The sequence below is a fragment of the Prionailurus bengalensis genome, chromosome A2 (genome assembly GCF_016509475.1).
Source record: "Prionailurus bengalensis isolate Pbe53 chromosome A2, Fcat_Pben_1.1_paternal_pri, whole genome shotgun sequence".
Classification (NCBI taxonomy): Eukaryota; Metazoa; Chordata; class Mammalia; order Carnivora; family Felidae; genus Prionailurus; species Prionailurus bengalensis.
In genome coordinates this window covers 12,021,388-12,038,953 of record NC_057348.1, presented here as the reverse complement: position 1 = coordinate 12,038,953, position 17,566 = coordinate 12,021,388, and the positions used below count along the sequence as shown (strand labels likewise).

The following is a 17,566-nucleotide window of genomic DNA, read 5'->3' as shown; positions in this document are numbered from 1 at the left end:
TAGCCACCTCCAACTCTCCAGGGTGCACTGGACAGCCATCGGCTCCAAATGCACCATGCCTTTGTCACCCTGAGCCTTTGCTCTTGCTGGAAGCCCGTTTTCCACCTGTTGTGTCATCTGAATCATACCTACTCTCCCTTCAGGTCTCAATGTAGCCACCACGTATCGCCCAAGTCTCTAAATTGCAGGCTGGGCTTCTGACCCACACTTGACTTCTGCAGATCCCTAGGGTGCCCTCATTACACCTCTGATCACTCTGTGCAGTCATCTTTCATTATATGACAGCTTCCTTCAGTAGACCATGAATAGGAGAGAGCAGAGACCTAGTCCTGGGTCAATGCTGGATCCTAGCACCTATAAGATTTCCATGTAAGATAAGCCTTGCATGACATTTTTTAAAATTTTTATTTATTTATTTATTTTGATAAGGAGAGTGTGTGAGCAGGGGAGGGGCAGAAAGACAGGCAGAGAGAGAATCTCAAGCAGGCTCTGAGCTGTCAGCCATGGTGCCTGATGTGGGACTCCATCTCATGAACCATGAGATCATGACCTGAACCTAAACCAAGTCAGATGCTTAACTGACTGAGCCACCTTGAATAACATTTCTTGATTATGTATGTATATATATATATACATATATATATATACACACACACACACACACACGTATATATATGTCTTTATATATATAAATAAATATATACGTATATGTGTGTGTGTGTGTGTGTGTGTGTGTGTATAAATGAGGGCCTAGTGCCATGAACACATAGGGCACTCTTTTCTGCTCATCATCATGGGCTATGATCACCATCTGGCCACCCGCCACCCCATGTGCTACAATGTGCACATGAGTCCCTGTGGCTGTGCCCATCTTGTATCTTGTTTCTGGACTGGTGGCCTCTGGAATAAGGAACTCAAGAACACCATAAGGAGGAACTTCCAAAGAAAATTCATTCCCCTAACCTCCTGACAACCAGTTTGGTGGTGAAGAAATATGACAGAAGGGCTGGGGATAATAGCATCTGTCTCTATTGGACTGTTGTAAGGATTCAGTATATGAAAACACACACATCCATAGCTGTTGGATGCATGCTGGGTATTTGTTTTTCCCCAATTTGTTTGACTCCCTCTTGCATAGATTCTAGTGGTCATGATCTTTTGTTCTTGACCCTGTGTGATGAACTCCATCCCATCAGTTCTATATAAGAGTGTGTTATCTTCTTATGGGCAGGTGGGGGGCATCACATGGATGTGTCTGGGCACTGGTGCACATGGTTCTTCTTGACTGGACAAGGAAGGGAAGACTTTCCCCTCATCCATCAGGTGGTTAAACAAAAATAGGAACAATAATAAGTGCCACCAACATTGGGCCTTGTCTTATCAAGCACTGTATCCAGTGTTTGATAGTATTGTTTTTATTAATTATAAGAAATACACAAAAGAAAACAAATCATTTGTTTTCAAGATGATGGTTCCTATTTATTATTCCTCACTGCCTTGAAGTAATAGACCCTAATGGTGATTTTCTATGCTAAGCTGGTTCATAAGGTGAAGGGGGGAGGGAGAGAGAGAGCGAGAGACAGAGAGACAGAGACAGACAGACTAGTGGGATCTGAACAGGAAGTTGGATAAAGTGCATACAGGGCAAAATCTGGGAAAGGCATAAAGAATGAGAAGGAGGTTGGTAACAGGCACTTTTCATAAGAGGAAGGGAAAGGGAAGGGAGAGTGAGAGAGGAAGAGAGGGGGAGAGGAATAGGGAGAAAAGAGAGAGAGAAAGGGGAGGGGGAGCAGTGCTTAGATAAGAACATAAAGCATGTTAAAAGGGTTTTGCTTTCGGACAGCTTATGGAAAGTCTTTTCCCTTTTTCCCCACATTAATTTCCATAAACATCAATTTCTCATTCCTGAGTTTGGAAGAATCTATTTGGGGGATTTGTTGTAGGCACAGTGCTATCTCAAGATGCACAAAGAGAGGTCAAGGGTATGGGTATCCCCTTTATGCAGATGAGAACAGTTGGTGGAGGTCACACAACATGTGAAGGAAAGGGTCACATGGAGATTGAGGTCTGACTCTCATTCTGGGGATTGGGAAACCATAGGTCTGAGGTTCCAGGAAGTGGGCTTTCTGTGGATCTAAACTACTACTCAAAGGTGAGGCCAGATGTTTGAGTTGGAGGCAGAAGATGTGATATAATGTTAAACCCACAGCTACCAGTCACCTCGTGAGCATACAAGACTCTCCTCAGTGGTCAATGAACAAGGACAACATAGGAGACCAAATATTTGCTTGGTTATATTATAGAGAGGCTTATTTTGATGTGGACCCTCAGGCTCGGATCACCAGGACGACAGGAATAGGGTCAAACTTGACCATGAGGCAAGGTGTGGCAATCCAGAGTGTCCAGGAGACATTGAATACTTCTATTGACAAGGAGAAATCGCTCCCTATGACCCAGCTCTAAATTACCCTTATTGTGGGAAGCCCTCCAGCTGCCTTGACCCCAGGGCAGAGCCCTGGATTCCCACTCTGGGCTGCTCCAGCTCCTGCCTTCCTTCTGTCCCTGCCCTGACCCTAAGGGATTGAGGGCATCTACTCCAGCCCTGTTTCCCCCAAGACTGGGAGCTCCTAGTCCTCAGTAGGGACTGGAGCTTAGGGCAGACAGAGACAGCAGGGAGTCTTGGTTGTGTTGGCGAGTTGGAGGGAGGAGTAGAGGCTGCAGGTCCCAGAGGCCCTCTGATGATCCTCTTGGCCTCTCCAGACCCTGAGGACGGCCTTCCAGATTGGTGTCCCAGGGAGGCCCTGGGGAGCAGCAGGATGGGAAGTTGCAGCAGGGATAAAGCACGCAGCATCAGTTCCAGGAGCCCAGAGGTCTGGCCCCACACCTGCCCCTGTGTGCTGCTGACAGAATAACCCCAGAGAGCGTCTTCTGTCCTCCCCTGCTGGCTGCTTCCTGGAAGAGGCAGCCCAGCACGAGGGGACCAGGAGGGACAGGGTAGGTGGCAATATTTAGGCAGTTGTGGGGAGCAAGCCCCGGTTGGGGGTGGGAACAGGACTGGGGAGAAAGGTGGTAAGACAGGCTCTGAGCCTTGGGAGCTGATGGGACTTTTCTCGGGTTGCCTCTGCTGGGTCCTGGGTTCCTCACTCAGCCTAGTGACCTTTGCAGCTTCTAGGTCACTATTGTTGATTGGGACTGATCCTGTCCCCCTGAAATATTTGCACATGCCCGGAGGCCCTTTTGTTGTCACAGCTCATGGGGAGGGAGGGATGCTACCGGCATCTGGAGGGTTGAGGCCAGGGATGCTGCTAAACGTTGTACAATCTGGTAGTAGTGTAGGGCGTTTGTTCCACTGGTGAACCAATCAGGACACGTTATAGTAACTCCGCCCACATTTACACTAGGGCTCACTGTCTGTGTTGCAGCCTGTGGGTTTGGAGCAGCAGATAGTGGCATGTATACAGCGTTCCAGCATCCCACAGAATAGTGTCAGGTGCTCTGTTTTTAATGCGCCCAAATGCAATTATGCTGGAGAGTTGAGCTGCCTTTTGCCTCATTCACTCGGTGTCATTTTATGGCTTCATTTATGCTGCTGTGTGTGCATGGAACTCCTGGCTGGGGCTCCAGGGTTTGCATCCGGCCCGTGGGACCTGCCCCCTTCCCAGTTATGGTTCCCAAGCAGGCTTGTCCATTCCCGCACTACAAGCGGGGCTTCATCCCACAGGCTCCGTCCAGGTAGGTGTGCGCCATGGAGATAGAGGTTCAGGTGCACGTGAAGGTTGCACTTCTCCATTCTCGGTTCTCACCCGCAGGCCGCGGGATTGCTCCCTCCCCGTATAGCTGTGGGCACTGGGCACTTCCTAATCTGGGGAAATGAATAGGTGTACAGGGAAATCTCAGGGTCGTTTTCCCCTTCCCTTTCCTTGTCTTGAAACTATCTGTTCAAAACTGAGGGCTGATGGGGTGTGGGAGGGAGGGGATGGTGGGTGGTGGGTATTGAAGAAGGCATCTTTTGGGATGAGCATTGGGTGTTGTATGGTAATAAATTTCATATATTAAAAAAATAAAAATAAAAATTTCTGCGAAAAAAAGAACCATCTGTTCACTTGCCTGTGTAACCCCTCTGTGGGGTCTCTGCTCATGTCCTGGACTCGTTTCTGTATGGAGTCTCTACTTCTTAATGTGACTCGTTTCTTATTTACTCTAGACAGTATTCCCTGTTCAATTTTAGTCAATGCATCGGCTCCTTTCCCAGATTTCCATCTGCCTGTTCATGTATCCTGGATATCCTTTGTTGAACAAAATCCTTGGGGAAGTTTTTATGTCTATTTTTCCCCAAGGAGTTAACATTTATGTATTAAGAATGGAATTTGGGGTACCTGGGTGCCTCAGTTGGGTCAGTGTCCAACTTCGGCTCAGGTCATGGTCTCACAGTTCATGAGTTTGAGCCCTATATTGGGCTCCTGCTGTCAGCACAGAGACTGCTTCTGTCAGCCCAGAGCCCAACATGGGGCTCAAACTCACAAACCGCGAGATCATGACCTGAGCCGCAGTCAGAAGCATAACCAACTGAGCCACCCAGGTGCCCCAGTCCATCCATGTTTTGTAAATGGCAAGATTTCAGTCGTTTTTATGGTTGAGCAATATTCCATTGTACATATGAACCACATCTTCTTTATCAAGCAATTGGACTGCTTCTATAATTTGGATACTGTAGGTAATGCTGCTATTCACATTGGGGTGACTATTTCCATTTTAACTAGTATTTTAATGTTCTTTGGGTAAATACCTAGTAGTGAAAATGCTGGATATAGGGTAGATCTATTTTTAACTTTTTGAGCAATGTCCACACTGTTTTCCAGAGAGCTACCCAGTTTGCATTCCCAGCAAAGGGCAAGAGGGTTGCCTTTTCTCCACTTCACCTTAACATTTGTGTTTGAGATTTGGTTGAGAAGTCCTTCTTCACTCTTACATAGCAAAGTTATTCTCCTGAATCCTTCTCCTATTAATGTTATATTTCATTTTATGTGTGAAATCCATCTAGATTGCATGGGGCCTTAGGCAAGAATTCAGATTTACACTGCTTCCTAAAATGACCAGTTTTCCCACCACAAATCAGTAAACCATCCTTCCCTTTTTTCATTTGGTTTGTGCTCCCAGTTTTGAATCATGCAGGGATATTTTCTTAGGTATCCAATCTGGGCATCACACACATCACCTCTGTCTGCCCCAGGGTCTCACTTTAAAAAATGATGCTGTATCAATAGAAGAATGGATAGCTGTGGGGCACCTGGGTGGCTCAGTCGGTTAAGCATCTGACTTCGGCTCAGGTCATGATTTCATGGTTTGTGAGTTTGAGCCCTGCCCTGTGTGACAGCTCAGAACCTAGAGCCTGCTACAGACTCTGTCTCCCTCTCTCTCTCTGCCCCTCCCCTGCTTGCACTCTGTCTCTCAAAAATACATAAACATAAAAAAAAAAAAAGAAGAATGGCTAGTTGGAAAAAATAAAATAAAAAAACAAATGATTCTGATTTGGTAGTGAGTCTCAACACCATGAGGGACATCTCTCTGTCTCTCTTGTGTGCTTCATTTTTAGAAGACCTGTACAGTTTTTCACTGACTTTATTTTTCAGAAGTAGGCTTATGATAGTTCTTAAATTTAACTTCTCTAATTGTAAATGCAGCTGCACTGAGCATAATTTGGGGAGGAACCGACATAACTGCTATATTAGCTCATCCCATCTAAGAGTACACATGGATTTACAGCTTTCCATGTAGCCAGACCATCTTCTACATATCTATCCATGGTTACAGTTTCTGTCCTTGGAGGTATTGCATGTGTTTGGTTAATTTCTAGATAGTAAAAAAATTTTTTTTTGACGTTTATTTTTGAGAGAGACAGAGTGTGAGTGAGGGAGGGGCAGAGAGAGAGGGAGACACAGAATCTGAAACAGGCTCCAGGCTCTGAGCTGCCAGCACAGAGCCCAACATGGGGCTTGAACTCACAAGCTGTGAGATCATGACCTGAGCTGAAGTCGGACGTTTAACCAACTGAGCCACCCGGGCGCCCCAGGAGAGAGTCCTAAGTCGGCTCCACGCTCAGTACAGAGCCCGACACGGGGCTCAAACCCACGAACCGTGAGATCATGACCTGAGCTGAAGTCGGACGCTCAACCGACTGAGCCACCCAGGCGCCCGGGTTGATTATTGCACTTTTAAATGGGTTAAGAATTCAATATTTTCAAAGAATCTCAGTTTAAATTACTAATATAGTAAGAATGGAGAGTTCTAACTCACTCAAGCAAAAGCTTTCAAGGGGACTCAATAGTTTTTTTTAACATAAAGAAATACTGCAACCAAATGGGGGCACCTGGGTGGCTCAGTTGGCTAAGGGTCTGACTTTGGCTCAGGTCGCGATCTCATGGTTTGGTTCCTGAGTTCAAGCCTCACATCTGGCTCTATGCTGTCAGCACAGAGCCCACTGTGGATCCTCTGTCTCCCTCTCTCTCTCTGCCCCTTCCCCCTGGGCACACTCTCTCTTTCAAAAATAAATGAAACTTAAAAAAAGAAAAGAAATACTGCAACCAACATGTTTGACAACTGTCTCCTTATAGTTTGTGTCACTTTTGGGAATGTTACCTTGCTTTTTCCTTGAATTCTGTCTTTTACATGATTACTATGAGTGCAATTCTATGGGAAACACTATGAGTTTGGGAAGTTGATCTGTCTTCCACAGCATGTGTTCTGTCTTTGCTCAAAGATTTTCTGCCTTCATTCTTGCACCTTTCTAGGTAGATGATCACGTGTCTTTCCGTCCAATCCTGGTATTCCTTCTTTCTTTAACAATCCTCAAGCACCTCTCCTGGCTTTCAGTCCCCTGCTAATGAACAGCCGAGACAGTGAGTAACTTTGGCTTGTTTCTGATTCTAAAATAGTCTATTTAGGGGTGCCCGGGTGGCTCAGTCAGTTAAGCGTCCAACTTCAGCTTAGGTTATGATCTCACAGTTCCATGAGTTCCAGCCCTGTATCTGGCTCTGTGCTGACAGCTCAGAGCCTGGAGCCTGCTTCAGATTCTGTGTCTCCATCTCTCTCTCTCTCTCTGCCCCTTCCCTGCTCGCACTCTGTCTCTATCTTTCAAAAAATGAATAAACGTTAAAAAAATTTTATAAAATAATGCATCTATCTGTCTCCCACTTCTTGTACTATTTCCTAGTTTGTGGCATGTATTCTTAGTTAACTAAGAAAGTCTCAGTTGATTTGATGTTGACAAAGCTTTAAAAAAATCTTCAAGATATATAAACATATCATCATTATGCTGTGTATTAAAATAATATAATGTATGTCAGTTATAAATCAATTTTAAAAACCATATAGGAATTGAACTTTAGCAATCCAGGATAGCTTTCTAGATTGATATAATTATATGACATTTCCTTTTTAACTTATTCATGTGACTAACTATATGATAGGTTTATTCTGAATCATCCTTGTCATTCATGGGATAAATTACGCACCACATTCCCTTTCTGATCTCATCAGATGCAGTACCCCTGCCTGGTCGAAACTATAGCATGGTGACTGAGTTCATCCTTGTGGGATTCTCTAACTTCCCAAGGCATCTCCTGCCCGCTTTCTTCCTGCTGTACCTGCTCATGTACCTGTTCACGCTGCTGGGGAACCTGCTCATCATGGCCACAGTCTGGAGCGAGCGCAGCCTGCACACGCCCATGTACCTCTTCCTGTGCGCCCTGTCCACCTCCGAGATTCTGTTCACCGTTGCCATCACCCCTCGCATGCTGGTTGACATGCTCTCCACCCACCGCACCATCACCTGGACGGCCTGTGCCAGCCAGATGTTTTTCTCCTTCACGTTTGGCTTCACACACTCCTTCCTGCTCATGATCATGGGCTACGACCGCTACGTGGCCATCTGCCACCCCCTGCGCTACAATGTGCTCATGAGCCCCCGTGGCTGTGCCCGCCTCGTGTCCTGGTCCTGGGCTGGTGGCTCAATCATGGGGATGATGGTGACCCTGATAGTTTTTCACCTCACCTTCTGTGGGTCTAATGTGATCCACCATTTTGCCTGCCACGTGCTTTCCCTTCTAAAGTTGGCCTGTGGGAAGGAGACATCCTCCGTCACCTTGGCTGTGATCCTGGTGTGTGTCTCAGCTCTGATGGGCTGTTTATTCCTCATCGTCCTCTCCTATGTCTTCATCGTGGCTGCCATATTGCGGATCCCCTCTGCTGAGGGCAGGCACAAGACCTTCTCCACGTGTGTGTCCCACCTCACGGTGGTCATTGTGCACTACGGCTTTGCCTCCATTATCTACCTCAAGCCCAAGGGCCCCCATTCTATGGACAGTAACACCCTGATGGCCACCACCTATATAGTCTTCACTCCCTTTCTCAGTCCGATCATTTTCAGCCTCAGGAATAAGGAACTCAAGAATGCCATAAAGAAAAGCTTCCAGAGAAAATTCAGTCCCTTAAGCTCCTGACACTGGAGGAGACATGGTGGTGAGGAAATATGACAGAAGGGGTGAAAATAATAACATTGTCTCCATAGGACTATTGTAGGCATTCAATATATGTAAATACTGAAAAGATATTGTTGGATGCACCCATAGGTGTTGGATACCTGCTAGGTATTTGTTTTTCCCCAATTTGTGTGCTCCCCTCTTGGATAGGCTCTAGGGATCATGATCTCTTGTTTAAGACCCCATGTGATCAACTCTATCCCATTACTTCTGTCTAAGAATGTGTTATCTACCTATGGGCCAGTGGGGGGCATCACATGGATGTATCTGGGCACTGATGCCAATGGTTCTTGAATGGACAAGCAAAGGAGGATTTTCCCGTCTTCCTCTATAAGGATAAACAACAATAAGCATAATAATAAATGCCACCATCATCGAACTTTTCCTATCAGGGTCTGTGCCCAGTGTTGTATAAGCATATGTTTTAATTACGCCAAGTGCAGAAAAGAAAATACATTATTTCCGTCCAAGAAGATGACTGAATGTGTATAGTTCCTTCTGCGTTTTGAGGGGATAGACTTGAAGGAGATTTTCTGTTGAGCTGAGTCGAGTGAAGGATGTCAGAAGGCAAAGTGGAGAAAGAGAGAGACAGGAAAAGGAGAGAGGGTTCAGTGCTTGAGTAACGACATATACAATGTTTAAAGGGTGTGGCTATCTGACATCTTAAGGAGATCCTTTTACCTTTTCCCCCATACGCTTTCAGTAAAACATCAATTTGTCACTACTATGTTTGCTTGCAGCTATCTGGAGGATGTGTTGGATGGCACAGTGCTATCTCAAGATGGCACAAAGAAAGGTCAAGGGTGTGGGTACCTCCTTTATGCTGATGACAAATGTTGGTGGGGGTCACACAACACGTGAGTGAAGGGGTCACATGCAACTTTAGGTGTGTCTGACTCCCATGCTGGGGTTGGGAAACCATGTCTGAAGCTCCAGGAAGGGGCCTTCCATTGGTGTAAATTCTTACTTAAACTGTGGTCAGATATTTGAGCTGCAGTCAGAAGATGTTTTACAATACTAATCTAAGGATGGCTGCCACATATGAGTACCTGCCACTTGCTAAATGCTGTGGGAAGGGTTTCCTATGCATTCACTCTTCTAAGTCTCAAAATAAATTATCCTTTCTCCACATTTAGATATGACCCACATCTATCATTAATCACATTTTTGAAATGTGGAAAATGCAAATCTGTCCCAGGCCACAGCACCATGGAGGCAGGGAGCAGGAATTGATTACAATGTGCATGTGTGTGCAGTTGGTGATCAGGAACCCGCCTCTCTCAGGTGTCTACAGAGAGAAGTGAGGTCATGACTAGGAGGAGAAGGCTGTCATTAGAAGGAAGGGACCCTTTTCAGGGAAGGAGGGCAGGTGCAACCCTAGGTACACACCCCTTTCACACAGCCAGAGGGAAACACAGACTCCAGAGGACTTCATGAGACACTTTGTCTCATGAACACTGACAACGAGAGCTTGGCAAAACCGGCTATGGCAGTTTTGGGGTTCCATTCATTATTTTGCTCATTATCGGTGTTACTGATGGATGCCCCCACCATTCCAAAGATGTGCTTCTCCAGAGCCTGTGGCTGCGTTCCCTTACCCAGCAAGAGGGAGTGTGCAGATGAGATGCAGTTAAGATCTGAGACAGGGGGATTACCCTCATCACCCAGATGGGCTGCTATAATTGCAAGTGTCCTTATACAAGGGGGCAGAAGGGGCCAGAGACAGGGAGCAGTAGGGGATGTGACACCGGAAGGGGGAATTGGAGTAGCTGAGGCAGGAACCACGAGCCAGGGGATGCGTGGTGCCCTCGAAGCTGGGAAAGCAGGAGACACATCCCTCCCCGGATCCCCCGAAGGATGAAGCCCTGCTCACACCTGGACTCACACCTGGTGACCCTGATTCGGCTTCTGGCCTCCAGCATAGAAGAGGATAGATGTGTGTGGAGTCAGGGCACGAGATTTATATGCTTTGATACAGCAGCCCCAGGAACTGACTCGTGAAATGGCATCCTGACGTTAAATGTTATTGGGTTTCACTTTAAAATTAGTTTCAAGCCAGATTCTTAGGCCATTCTTCTTTGTGGAGAAGACCTGGGGCGTTGAGATGGCTCTCGAGAAGTGCTGAGTGTCCTTGGAATTCAGTCAACAAAGGTGAAGGAGTCCCGGTAGCCCAGCTGCAGGGTTTGCTCATTGGGGTGTGTTTTGAGGACTCACCTGACCGTGTAGCTGCAGGGGCCCCAGCACAGGGGCTGGGGTGCGGTGTGCCCTCAACCAACACTATCGGAGCAGGAGCTGGAGGACAGCAGGAACGGTCTCCGTGCTCAACGTGGACCGTGTGACTCAGGACGGATGCTCACCCTCCTGTGTATTGGGGCCCCTGCGTTAGAGTGAAGACATAGCATCACGCACATCCTCAGAGAGACGCTGAGTTGCAGGGGCTGAACTGGGGGAAATGCTTACCCACAGGACAAACCACCAGGGATCCTGAGGTCTGGGTCTCATCTCTTTAGATGGAAAAGGGACATTTTTACAAGGCCTCTTTTTCTTTTAAGGTTTTTGTGTTAGTCAGGGTTCCTCAGAAAAGCAGAACTACTAGAATGAATGTGTATATACCCGTGTGAACATGTATACGTAAGTGTATATAACATATATGTAATAATGTTACAGTATGTTTAAATTCATCTTTTTACTGCTTTTTGCTATTTTCTTTTCCGTGATCAATCTCAAAGCACAAATAACATTTTTCCTTGGTACTCTAACAAGTAGTCTTGTGGCTGAAGACTAAGTGGTTCCAACTACTAAGCTAATGAAATGCAAGATATATAATTTAGTTTACAAAGTATAATACTTCTAATTTTTATACTAATTTTTAAAGAATACAAACTAAGGTCTTTTTTAATTTAAATTAAAAAAATATTTTTATTTATTTTTGAAGGAGAAAGAGAGACAGAGCATGAGCAGGGGAGGAACTGAGAGAGAGGGAGACACAGAATTTGAAGCAGGCTCCAGGCTCTAAGCTGTCAGCACAGAGCCTGATGCGGGGCTCAAACTCACTAACTGTGAGATCATGACCTGAGCTGAAGTCGGATGCCTAACCGACTGAGCCACCCAGGCGCCCCCAAACTAAGGTCCTTAAAATACACACCCAGAAGAGAAAAGTGGCTATGCAAACCAGTACCAAAATAAAAAGTAGATTATTTTCTACAACAGCCCATGGACTTACCCCTGTTCTCAGCCTTGGGGACAGAAGCCGGAACTGGAGATGGCAGGGGGGATCTTCATGTGGCCATAGCAAGTGAGGATGATCACAACGACCCCAGCGACATGCTCGCTACCTGCTCCTTGTGTGACCCTACATCCACTCGTCAGTTCCTTAACCTGTGCCACAAAGCACTTCAAAATTCAGGTGAGAGGCGCCTGGTGGCTCAGTCAATTAAGCATCATGTCTCAATGTAGACACTACCAATTGCCAAAGTCTCTAAATTGCAGGCTGGGTCTGTGACTCACCCTTAGCTTCTGCAGATCCCTAGGCTGCCCTGGTCACACCTCTGACCACTGTGTATTGTCATGTTTGGTTATATGACAGGTTCTCTCAATGGACCATGAAAAGGGGAGAGCAGAGACCTAGTCCTGGGTCATTGCTAGATCCTAGCACCTAGAATATTTCCATACAAAATAAGCCTGGAAGAACATTTCTTTTTTTTTTAATTTTCTTTAAAATTTATTTATTTTTGAGACAGAGAGAGACAGAGCACAAACAGGGGAGGGTCAGAGAGAGAAGGAGACACAGAATCCGAAACAGGCTCCGGGCTCTGGGCTGTCAGCACAGAGCCTGACACGGGGCTTGAACTCATGAGCTGTGAGATCATGACCTGAGCCGAAGTCAGATGCTTAACCGACTGAGCCATCCAGGCGCCCCTGGAAGAACATTTCTTGACTATACACATGCTAAATGAAGGCAAAGTATTGTGAGAACAAAGAGCATTCCTGTCTGCTCATGATCAGAAGCTATGACTACTACGTGGCCATCTGCCACCCCATGTGCTACAGTATGCTCATGAGTCCCTGTGGCTGTGCTGTCCTACATCCCAGGGCTGGGCTGGTGGCTCAGCTGGGAATGATAATGACCCCAGTGGTTTTTTATCTCACTTTCTGTAGGTCTTGTGTGATCCACCATTTTGTCATGCTGGTTGACATGCTCTCCACCCGCCGCACCATCACCTGGATGGCCTGTGCCAGCCAGATGTTTTTCTCCTTCACATTCGGCTTCACCCACTCCTTCCTGCTCATGATCATGGGCTATGACCGCTACATGGCCATCTGCCACCCCCTGCGCTACAATGTGCTCATGAGCCCCCATGGCTGTGCCCGCCTCGTGTCCTGGTCCTGGGCTGGTGGCTCAATCATGGGGATGATGGTGACCCTGATAGTTTTTCACCTCACCTTCTGTGGGTCTAATGTGATCCACCATTTTGCCTTCCATGTATTTTCCCTCTTGAAATTGGCCTGTGGGAAAGAAACAGCCTCCGTCACCTTGGCTGTGATCCTGGTGTGTGTCTCAGCTCTGATGGGCTGTTTATTCCTCATCATCCTCTCCTATGTCTTCATCGTGGACGCCATATTGAGGATCCCTTCTGCTGAAGGTAGGCACAAGACTTTCTCCACATGTGTGTCCCACCTCACGGTGGTCATTGTGCACTATGGCTTTGCCTCCATTATCTACCTCAAGCCCAAGGGCCCCCATTCTATGGACAGTAACACCCTGATGGCCACCACCTATATAGTCTTCACCCCTTTCTCAGCCCGATCATTTCAGCCTCAGGAATAAGGAGCTCAAGAACGCCATAATGAGAAGCTTCCATGTTTTCATGTGTATGTTAGTCATCTGGTGTCTTCTTCAGAAAAGTCTTCTCATGTCTTCTACCCATTTCTTAACTGGGTTGTTGTGTTTTGGGTGTTGAGATTGATAAGTTTTTAAATTTTTTGTAATGTTTACTTATTTTTGAGAGAAAGAGAGAGAGAGAGAGAGAGAGACAGAATGTGAGCAGGGAGGGGCAGAGAGAGAGGGAGACACAGAATCCAAAGCAGGTTCCAGGCTCTGAGCCATCAGCACAGAGCCTGATGCAGGCCTTGAACTCATGAACCGTGAGATCACAATCTGAGCTGAAGTCAGATGCTTAACCAACTGAGCCACCCAGGCGCTCTGAGTTCGATAAGTTCTTTATGGATTTTGGATATGATTCCTTTATGAGATATGTTATTTGCAAATATCTTCTCTCATTCCATAGGCTGCCTTTTGGTTTTGTTGATTGTTTCCTTCTCTGTGAAGAAGCTTTTTATCTTGATAAAGTCCCAATGGCTCAAGTTTGTTTTTGTTTCCCTTGTCTTCAGCAATGTATCTAGTAAGAAGTTGCTATGGCCAAGGTGAAAGAAGTTGCTGTCTGTGTCCTCCAGGGTTTTGATGGTTTCTCATCTCACATGTAGGTCTTTCATCCATTTTGAATTTATTTTTGTGTCTGGTGTAAGAAAGTGGTACAGTTTCATTCCCCTGCATGTTGCCATCCAGTTTTCTCAACACCATTTGTTGAAGAGACTGTCTTTTTTTCCATTGGATATTCTTTACTGCTTTATCGAAGATGAGTTGGCCATAGATTTGTGGGTCCATTTCTGGGTTTTCTATTCTGTTCCATTGATCTATATGTCTGTTTTCCTGCTAGTCATATTGTCTTGCTGACTAGGGGTTTGTAATATAACTTGAAATCTGGAATTGTGATGCCTCCAGTTTTTTTCTTTTTCAAGATTGCTTTGGCTATTTGCAGTCTTTTGTGGTTCCATAAAAATTTTAGGATTCTCTATTCTAGCTCTGAGAAGAATCCTGGTGATATATTTTCCTAGGGATTGCATTAAATGTGTAGATGGCTTGGGTAGTACACACACTTTAACATTGTTTGTTCTTCCAATCCATAAGCATGCAATGGTTTTCCATTTCTTTGTGTCTTTTTAAATATCCTTCATAAGTCTTCTATAGTTTTCAGAGTACAGATCTTTTACTTCTTAGGATTATTCCTAGGCATCTTATTGTTTTAGTGCAATTGTAAATAGGATTGATTCCTTGATTTCTTTTTCTGATGCTTCATCATTGGTGTATAGAAATGCAACAGATTTTTGCACATTGATTTTATATGCTCAATATCGCTCATCATCAGAGAAATACAAATCAAAACTACAAGGAGATATTACTTCACACCTGTCAGAATGGCTAAAACTAACAACACAAGAGACAACAGGTGTTGGCAAGGATGCAGAGAAAAGGGAGTCCACTTGTACTGTTGGTGGCAATGCAAACTGGTGCAACCACTCTGGAGAATAGTATGGATGCTCCTCCAAAATTGAAAAATACAACTACCCTACAACCCAGCAATTGCCCTATTACCCAAAGGACACAAAAATACAAATTTGAAGGGGTACATGCACCCCAATGTTCCTGGCAGCAGTATTAACAATAGTCAAATGATGGAGAGAGCCCCAATGTCCATCAACTGATGAATGAATAAAGATGTGGAATATTGCTCATACACAATGGAATATTACTCAGCCATCCAAAAGAATGAAATCTTGCCATTTGCAACAATGTTGATAGAGCTAGAGTGTATTATGCTAAGTGAAATAAGTCAATGAGAGAAAGACAAATATCGTATGATTTCACTCATATGTGGAATTTAGAAAACAAAACAGGGGTGCCTGGGTGGCTTAGTTAGTTGGTCATCCGACTTCAGATCAGGTCATGATCTCACACTTTATGAGTTTGAGCCCTGCATCAGGCTCCGTCCTGACAGTGCAGAGCCTGGAGCCTGCTTTGGATTCCGTGTCTTCCTCTCTCTCTCTGCCCCTCCCCCACTCACGCTCTGTCTCTCTCTGTCTAAAAAATAAATAAAGATTAAAAAAATTTTTTAAAGAAACAAAACAGATGAACACATAGGAAGGGAGGGAAGAGAAGGGGGAGAAACAAACCATAAGAGACTGTTAATGATAGAGAACAGACTGAAGGTTGATGGAAGGAGGTGGGTGGGAGATGGATAGACGGGTGATGGGCACTAGCAGGGCACTTGTGATAAGCACTGGATGTTGTATGCAAGTGATGAATCACTGAGTTCTACTCCTGAAACCAATATCACACTGCATATTAATAACTAAAAATTAAATTAAAAAAAAAAAGAAAAGCTTCCAGAGAAAATTCAGTCCCTTAAGCTACTGTTGGCCAGTTTAGTGATGAAGAAATATGGTAGAAGGCCTGAGGACAATAACATCTATCTCCACAGGAATGTTGTAGAGTTTCAGTCTATGAAAATACACATATCCGTAGATGTTGGATGCATGCTGGGTATTTGTTTTTCCCCAATTTTTTACACCCCTCTTGCATGGGATCTAGTGACCATGATCTCTTGTTCTTGACCCCATGTGATGAACTCCTTCCCATTACTCTGTCTAAGGATGTGTTGTCTCTCTATGGACCAGTGGGGAGTATCACAGGGATGTGTCTGGGCAATAACGCACAAGATCTTCTTGAATGTTCATGCAAGGGAAGATTTTCCCCTCCTCCAACATAAGGATAAAGAAAATTAAGCAGAGTAATAATATCTGACCCCAGAATTGACCCTTTTCATATCAAGCTATTCATCCAGTGGTTTATAGTATTGTCTTTTAGAGTATGACAAATGCACAAAAAAATTAAACTATTAGAAAAGTAAAAAAAAGGTAAAAAAAGTAAACTATTAGAAGATGATTTATTGTTTACAATTCCTCACTACCTTGGAAGGGATAGACCTTAAGGGAGGATTTCTGCATAATATAGGGTTCAGGGATGCCTGAGTGGCTCAGTTGGTTAGGCGTCCGACTTCAGTTCAGGTCATGGTCTCACTGCTTGTGAGTTCGAGCTCCGTGTCGGGCTCTGTGCTGACAGCTCAGAGCCTGGAGCCTGCTTCAGATTCTGTCTCCATCACTCTGCCCCTCCCCTGGTCATTCTCTCTCTCTCTCTCTCTCTCTCTCTCTCTCAAATATGAAAAATAAAACTTAAAAAAAATTAAAAAAATAGGGTTCAGAGGGTGAAGCAGAGAGGGGAAGGGAGAGACACCGGAAGAGAGAGAGAGAGAAAGATAAGTAGTGGGATAGGAGTCCTGAAAATGATCTGAACAAGAAGTTGGATAAAAGTGCATATGGGCAAAATCTGGAAAAGGCATGAAAATGAGAAGGAAGTTGGTAACAGCACAATTTTCACATGAGGAAGGGAAAGGGAAGGGAGAGTGAGAGAGAAGGAGAGGGGGAGAGGAATAGGGAGGAAAAAAGAGAGAGAAAGGGGAGGGGGATCAGTGCTTGGATAAGAACATAAAGCATGTTAAAAGGGTGTTGCTTTGCACTCTCAACAATAGCTAAATTATGGAAAGAGCCTAAATGTCCATCAACTGATGAATGGATAAAGAAATTGTTTATATACACAATGGAATACTACGTGGCAATGAGAAAATGAAATATGGCATTTTGTAGCAACATAGATGGAACTGGAGAGTGTTATGCTATGTGAAATAAGTCATACAGAGAAGGACAGATTCCATATGTTTTCACTCCTATGTGGATCCTGAGAAACTTAACAGAAGACCATGGGGGAGGGGAAGGGAAAAAAAAAGTTAGAGAGGGAGGGAGCCAAATTATAAGAGACTCTAAAAAACTGAGAATAAACTGAGGGTTGATGGGAAGGTGGGAGGGAAGGGAGGGTGGGTGAGGGGCATTGAGGAGGGCACCTGTTGGGATGAGCACTGTGTGTTGTATGAAAACCAATTTGACAATAAATTTCATAAAAAAAGAACATAATCTCAGATATGTCTTTATATAACAGGTTAGTTTACATATGTACATTTCTGTGCTGTTAGCTGAAAAGCCACCAAATAAATGATAACCCACTAGCAAAAAAAAAAAAAGGGTGTTGCTTTCTGACAGCTTATGGAAAGTCTTTTCCCTTTTTCCCCACATTAATT

The 17,566-nt window shown here is 44.9% G+C and overlaps 1 protein-coding gene and 1 pseudogene across 1 annotated transcript; both read left to right on the top strand.

Moving 5' to 3' along the window:
- The first annotated feature begins 7,544 nt into the window (after positions 1–7,544).
- On the top strand, positions 7,545–8,498 carry LOC122486394 (olfactory receptor 10H3-like). Its single transcript, XM_043585827.1, has one exon. The coding sequence runs from the start codon at positions 7,569–7,571 to the stop codon at positions 8,496–8,498; it is 930 nt and encodes a 309-aa protein (XP_043441762.1). The 5' UTR covers positions 7,545–7,568.
- A 4,222-nt stretch (positions 8,499–12,720) lies between these two features.
- On the top strand, positions 12,721–15,804 carry LOC122486588 (annotated as a pseudogene).
- The last annotated feature ends 1,762 nt before the right edge of the window (positions 15,805–17,566 follow it).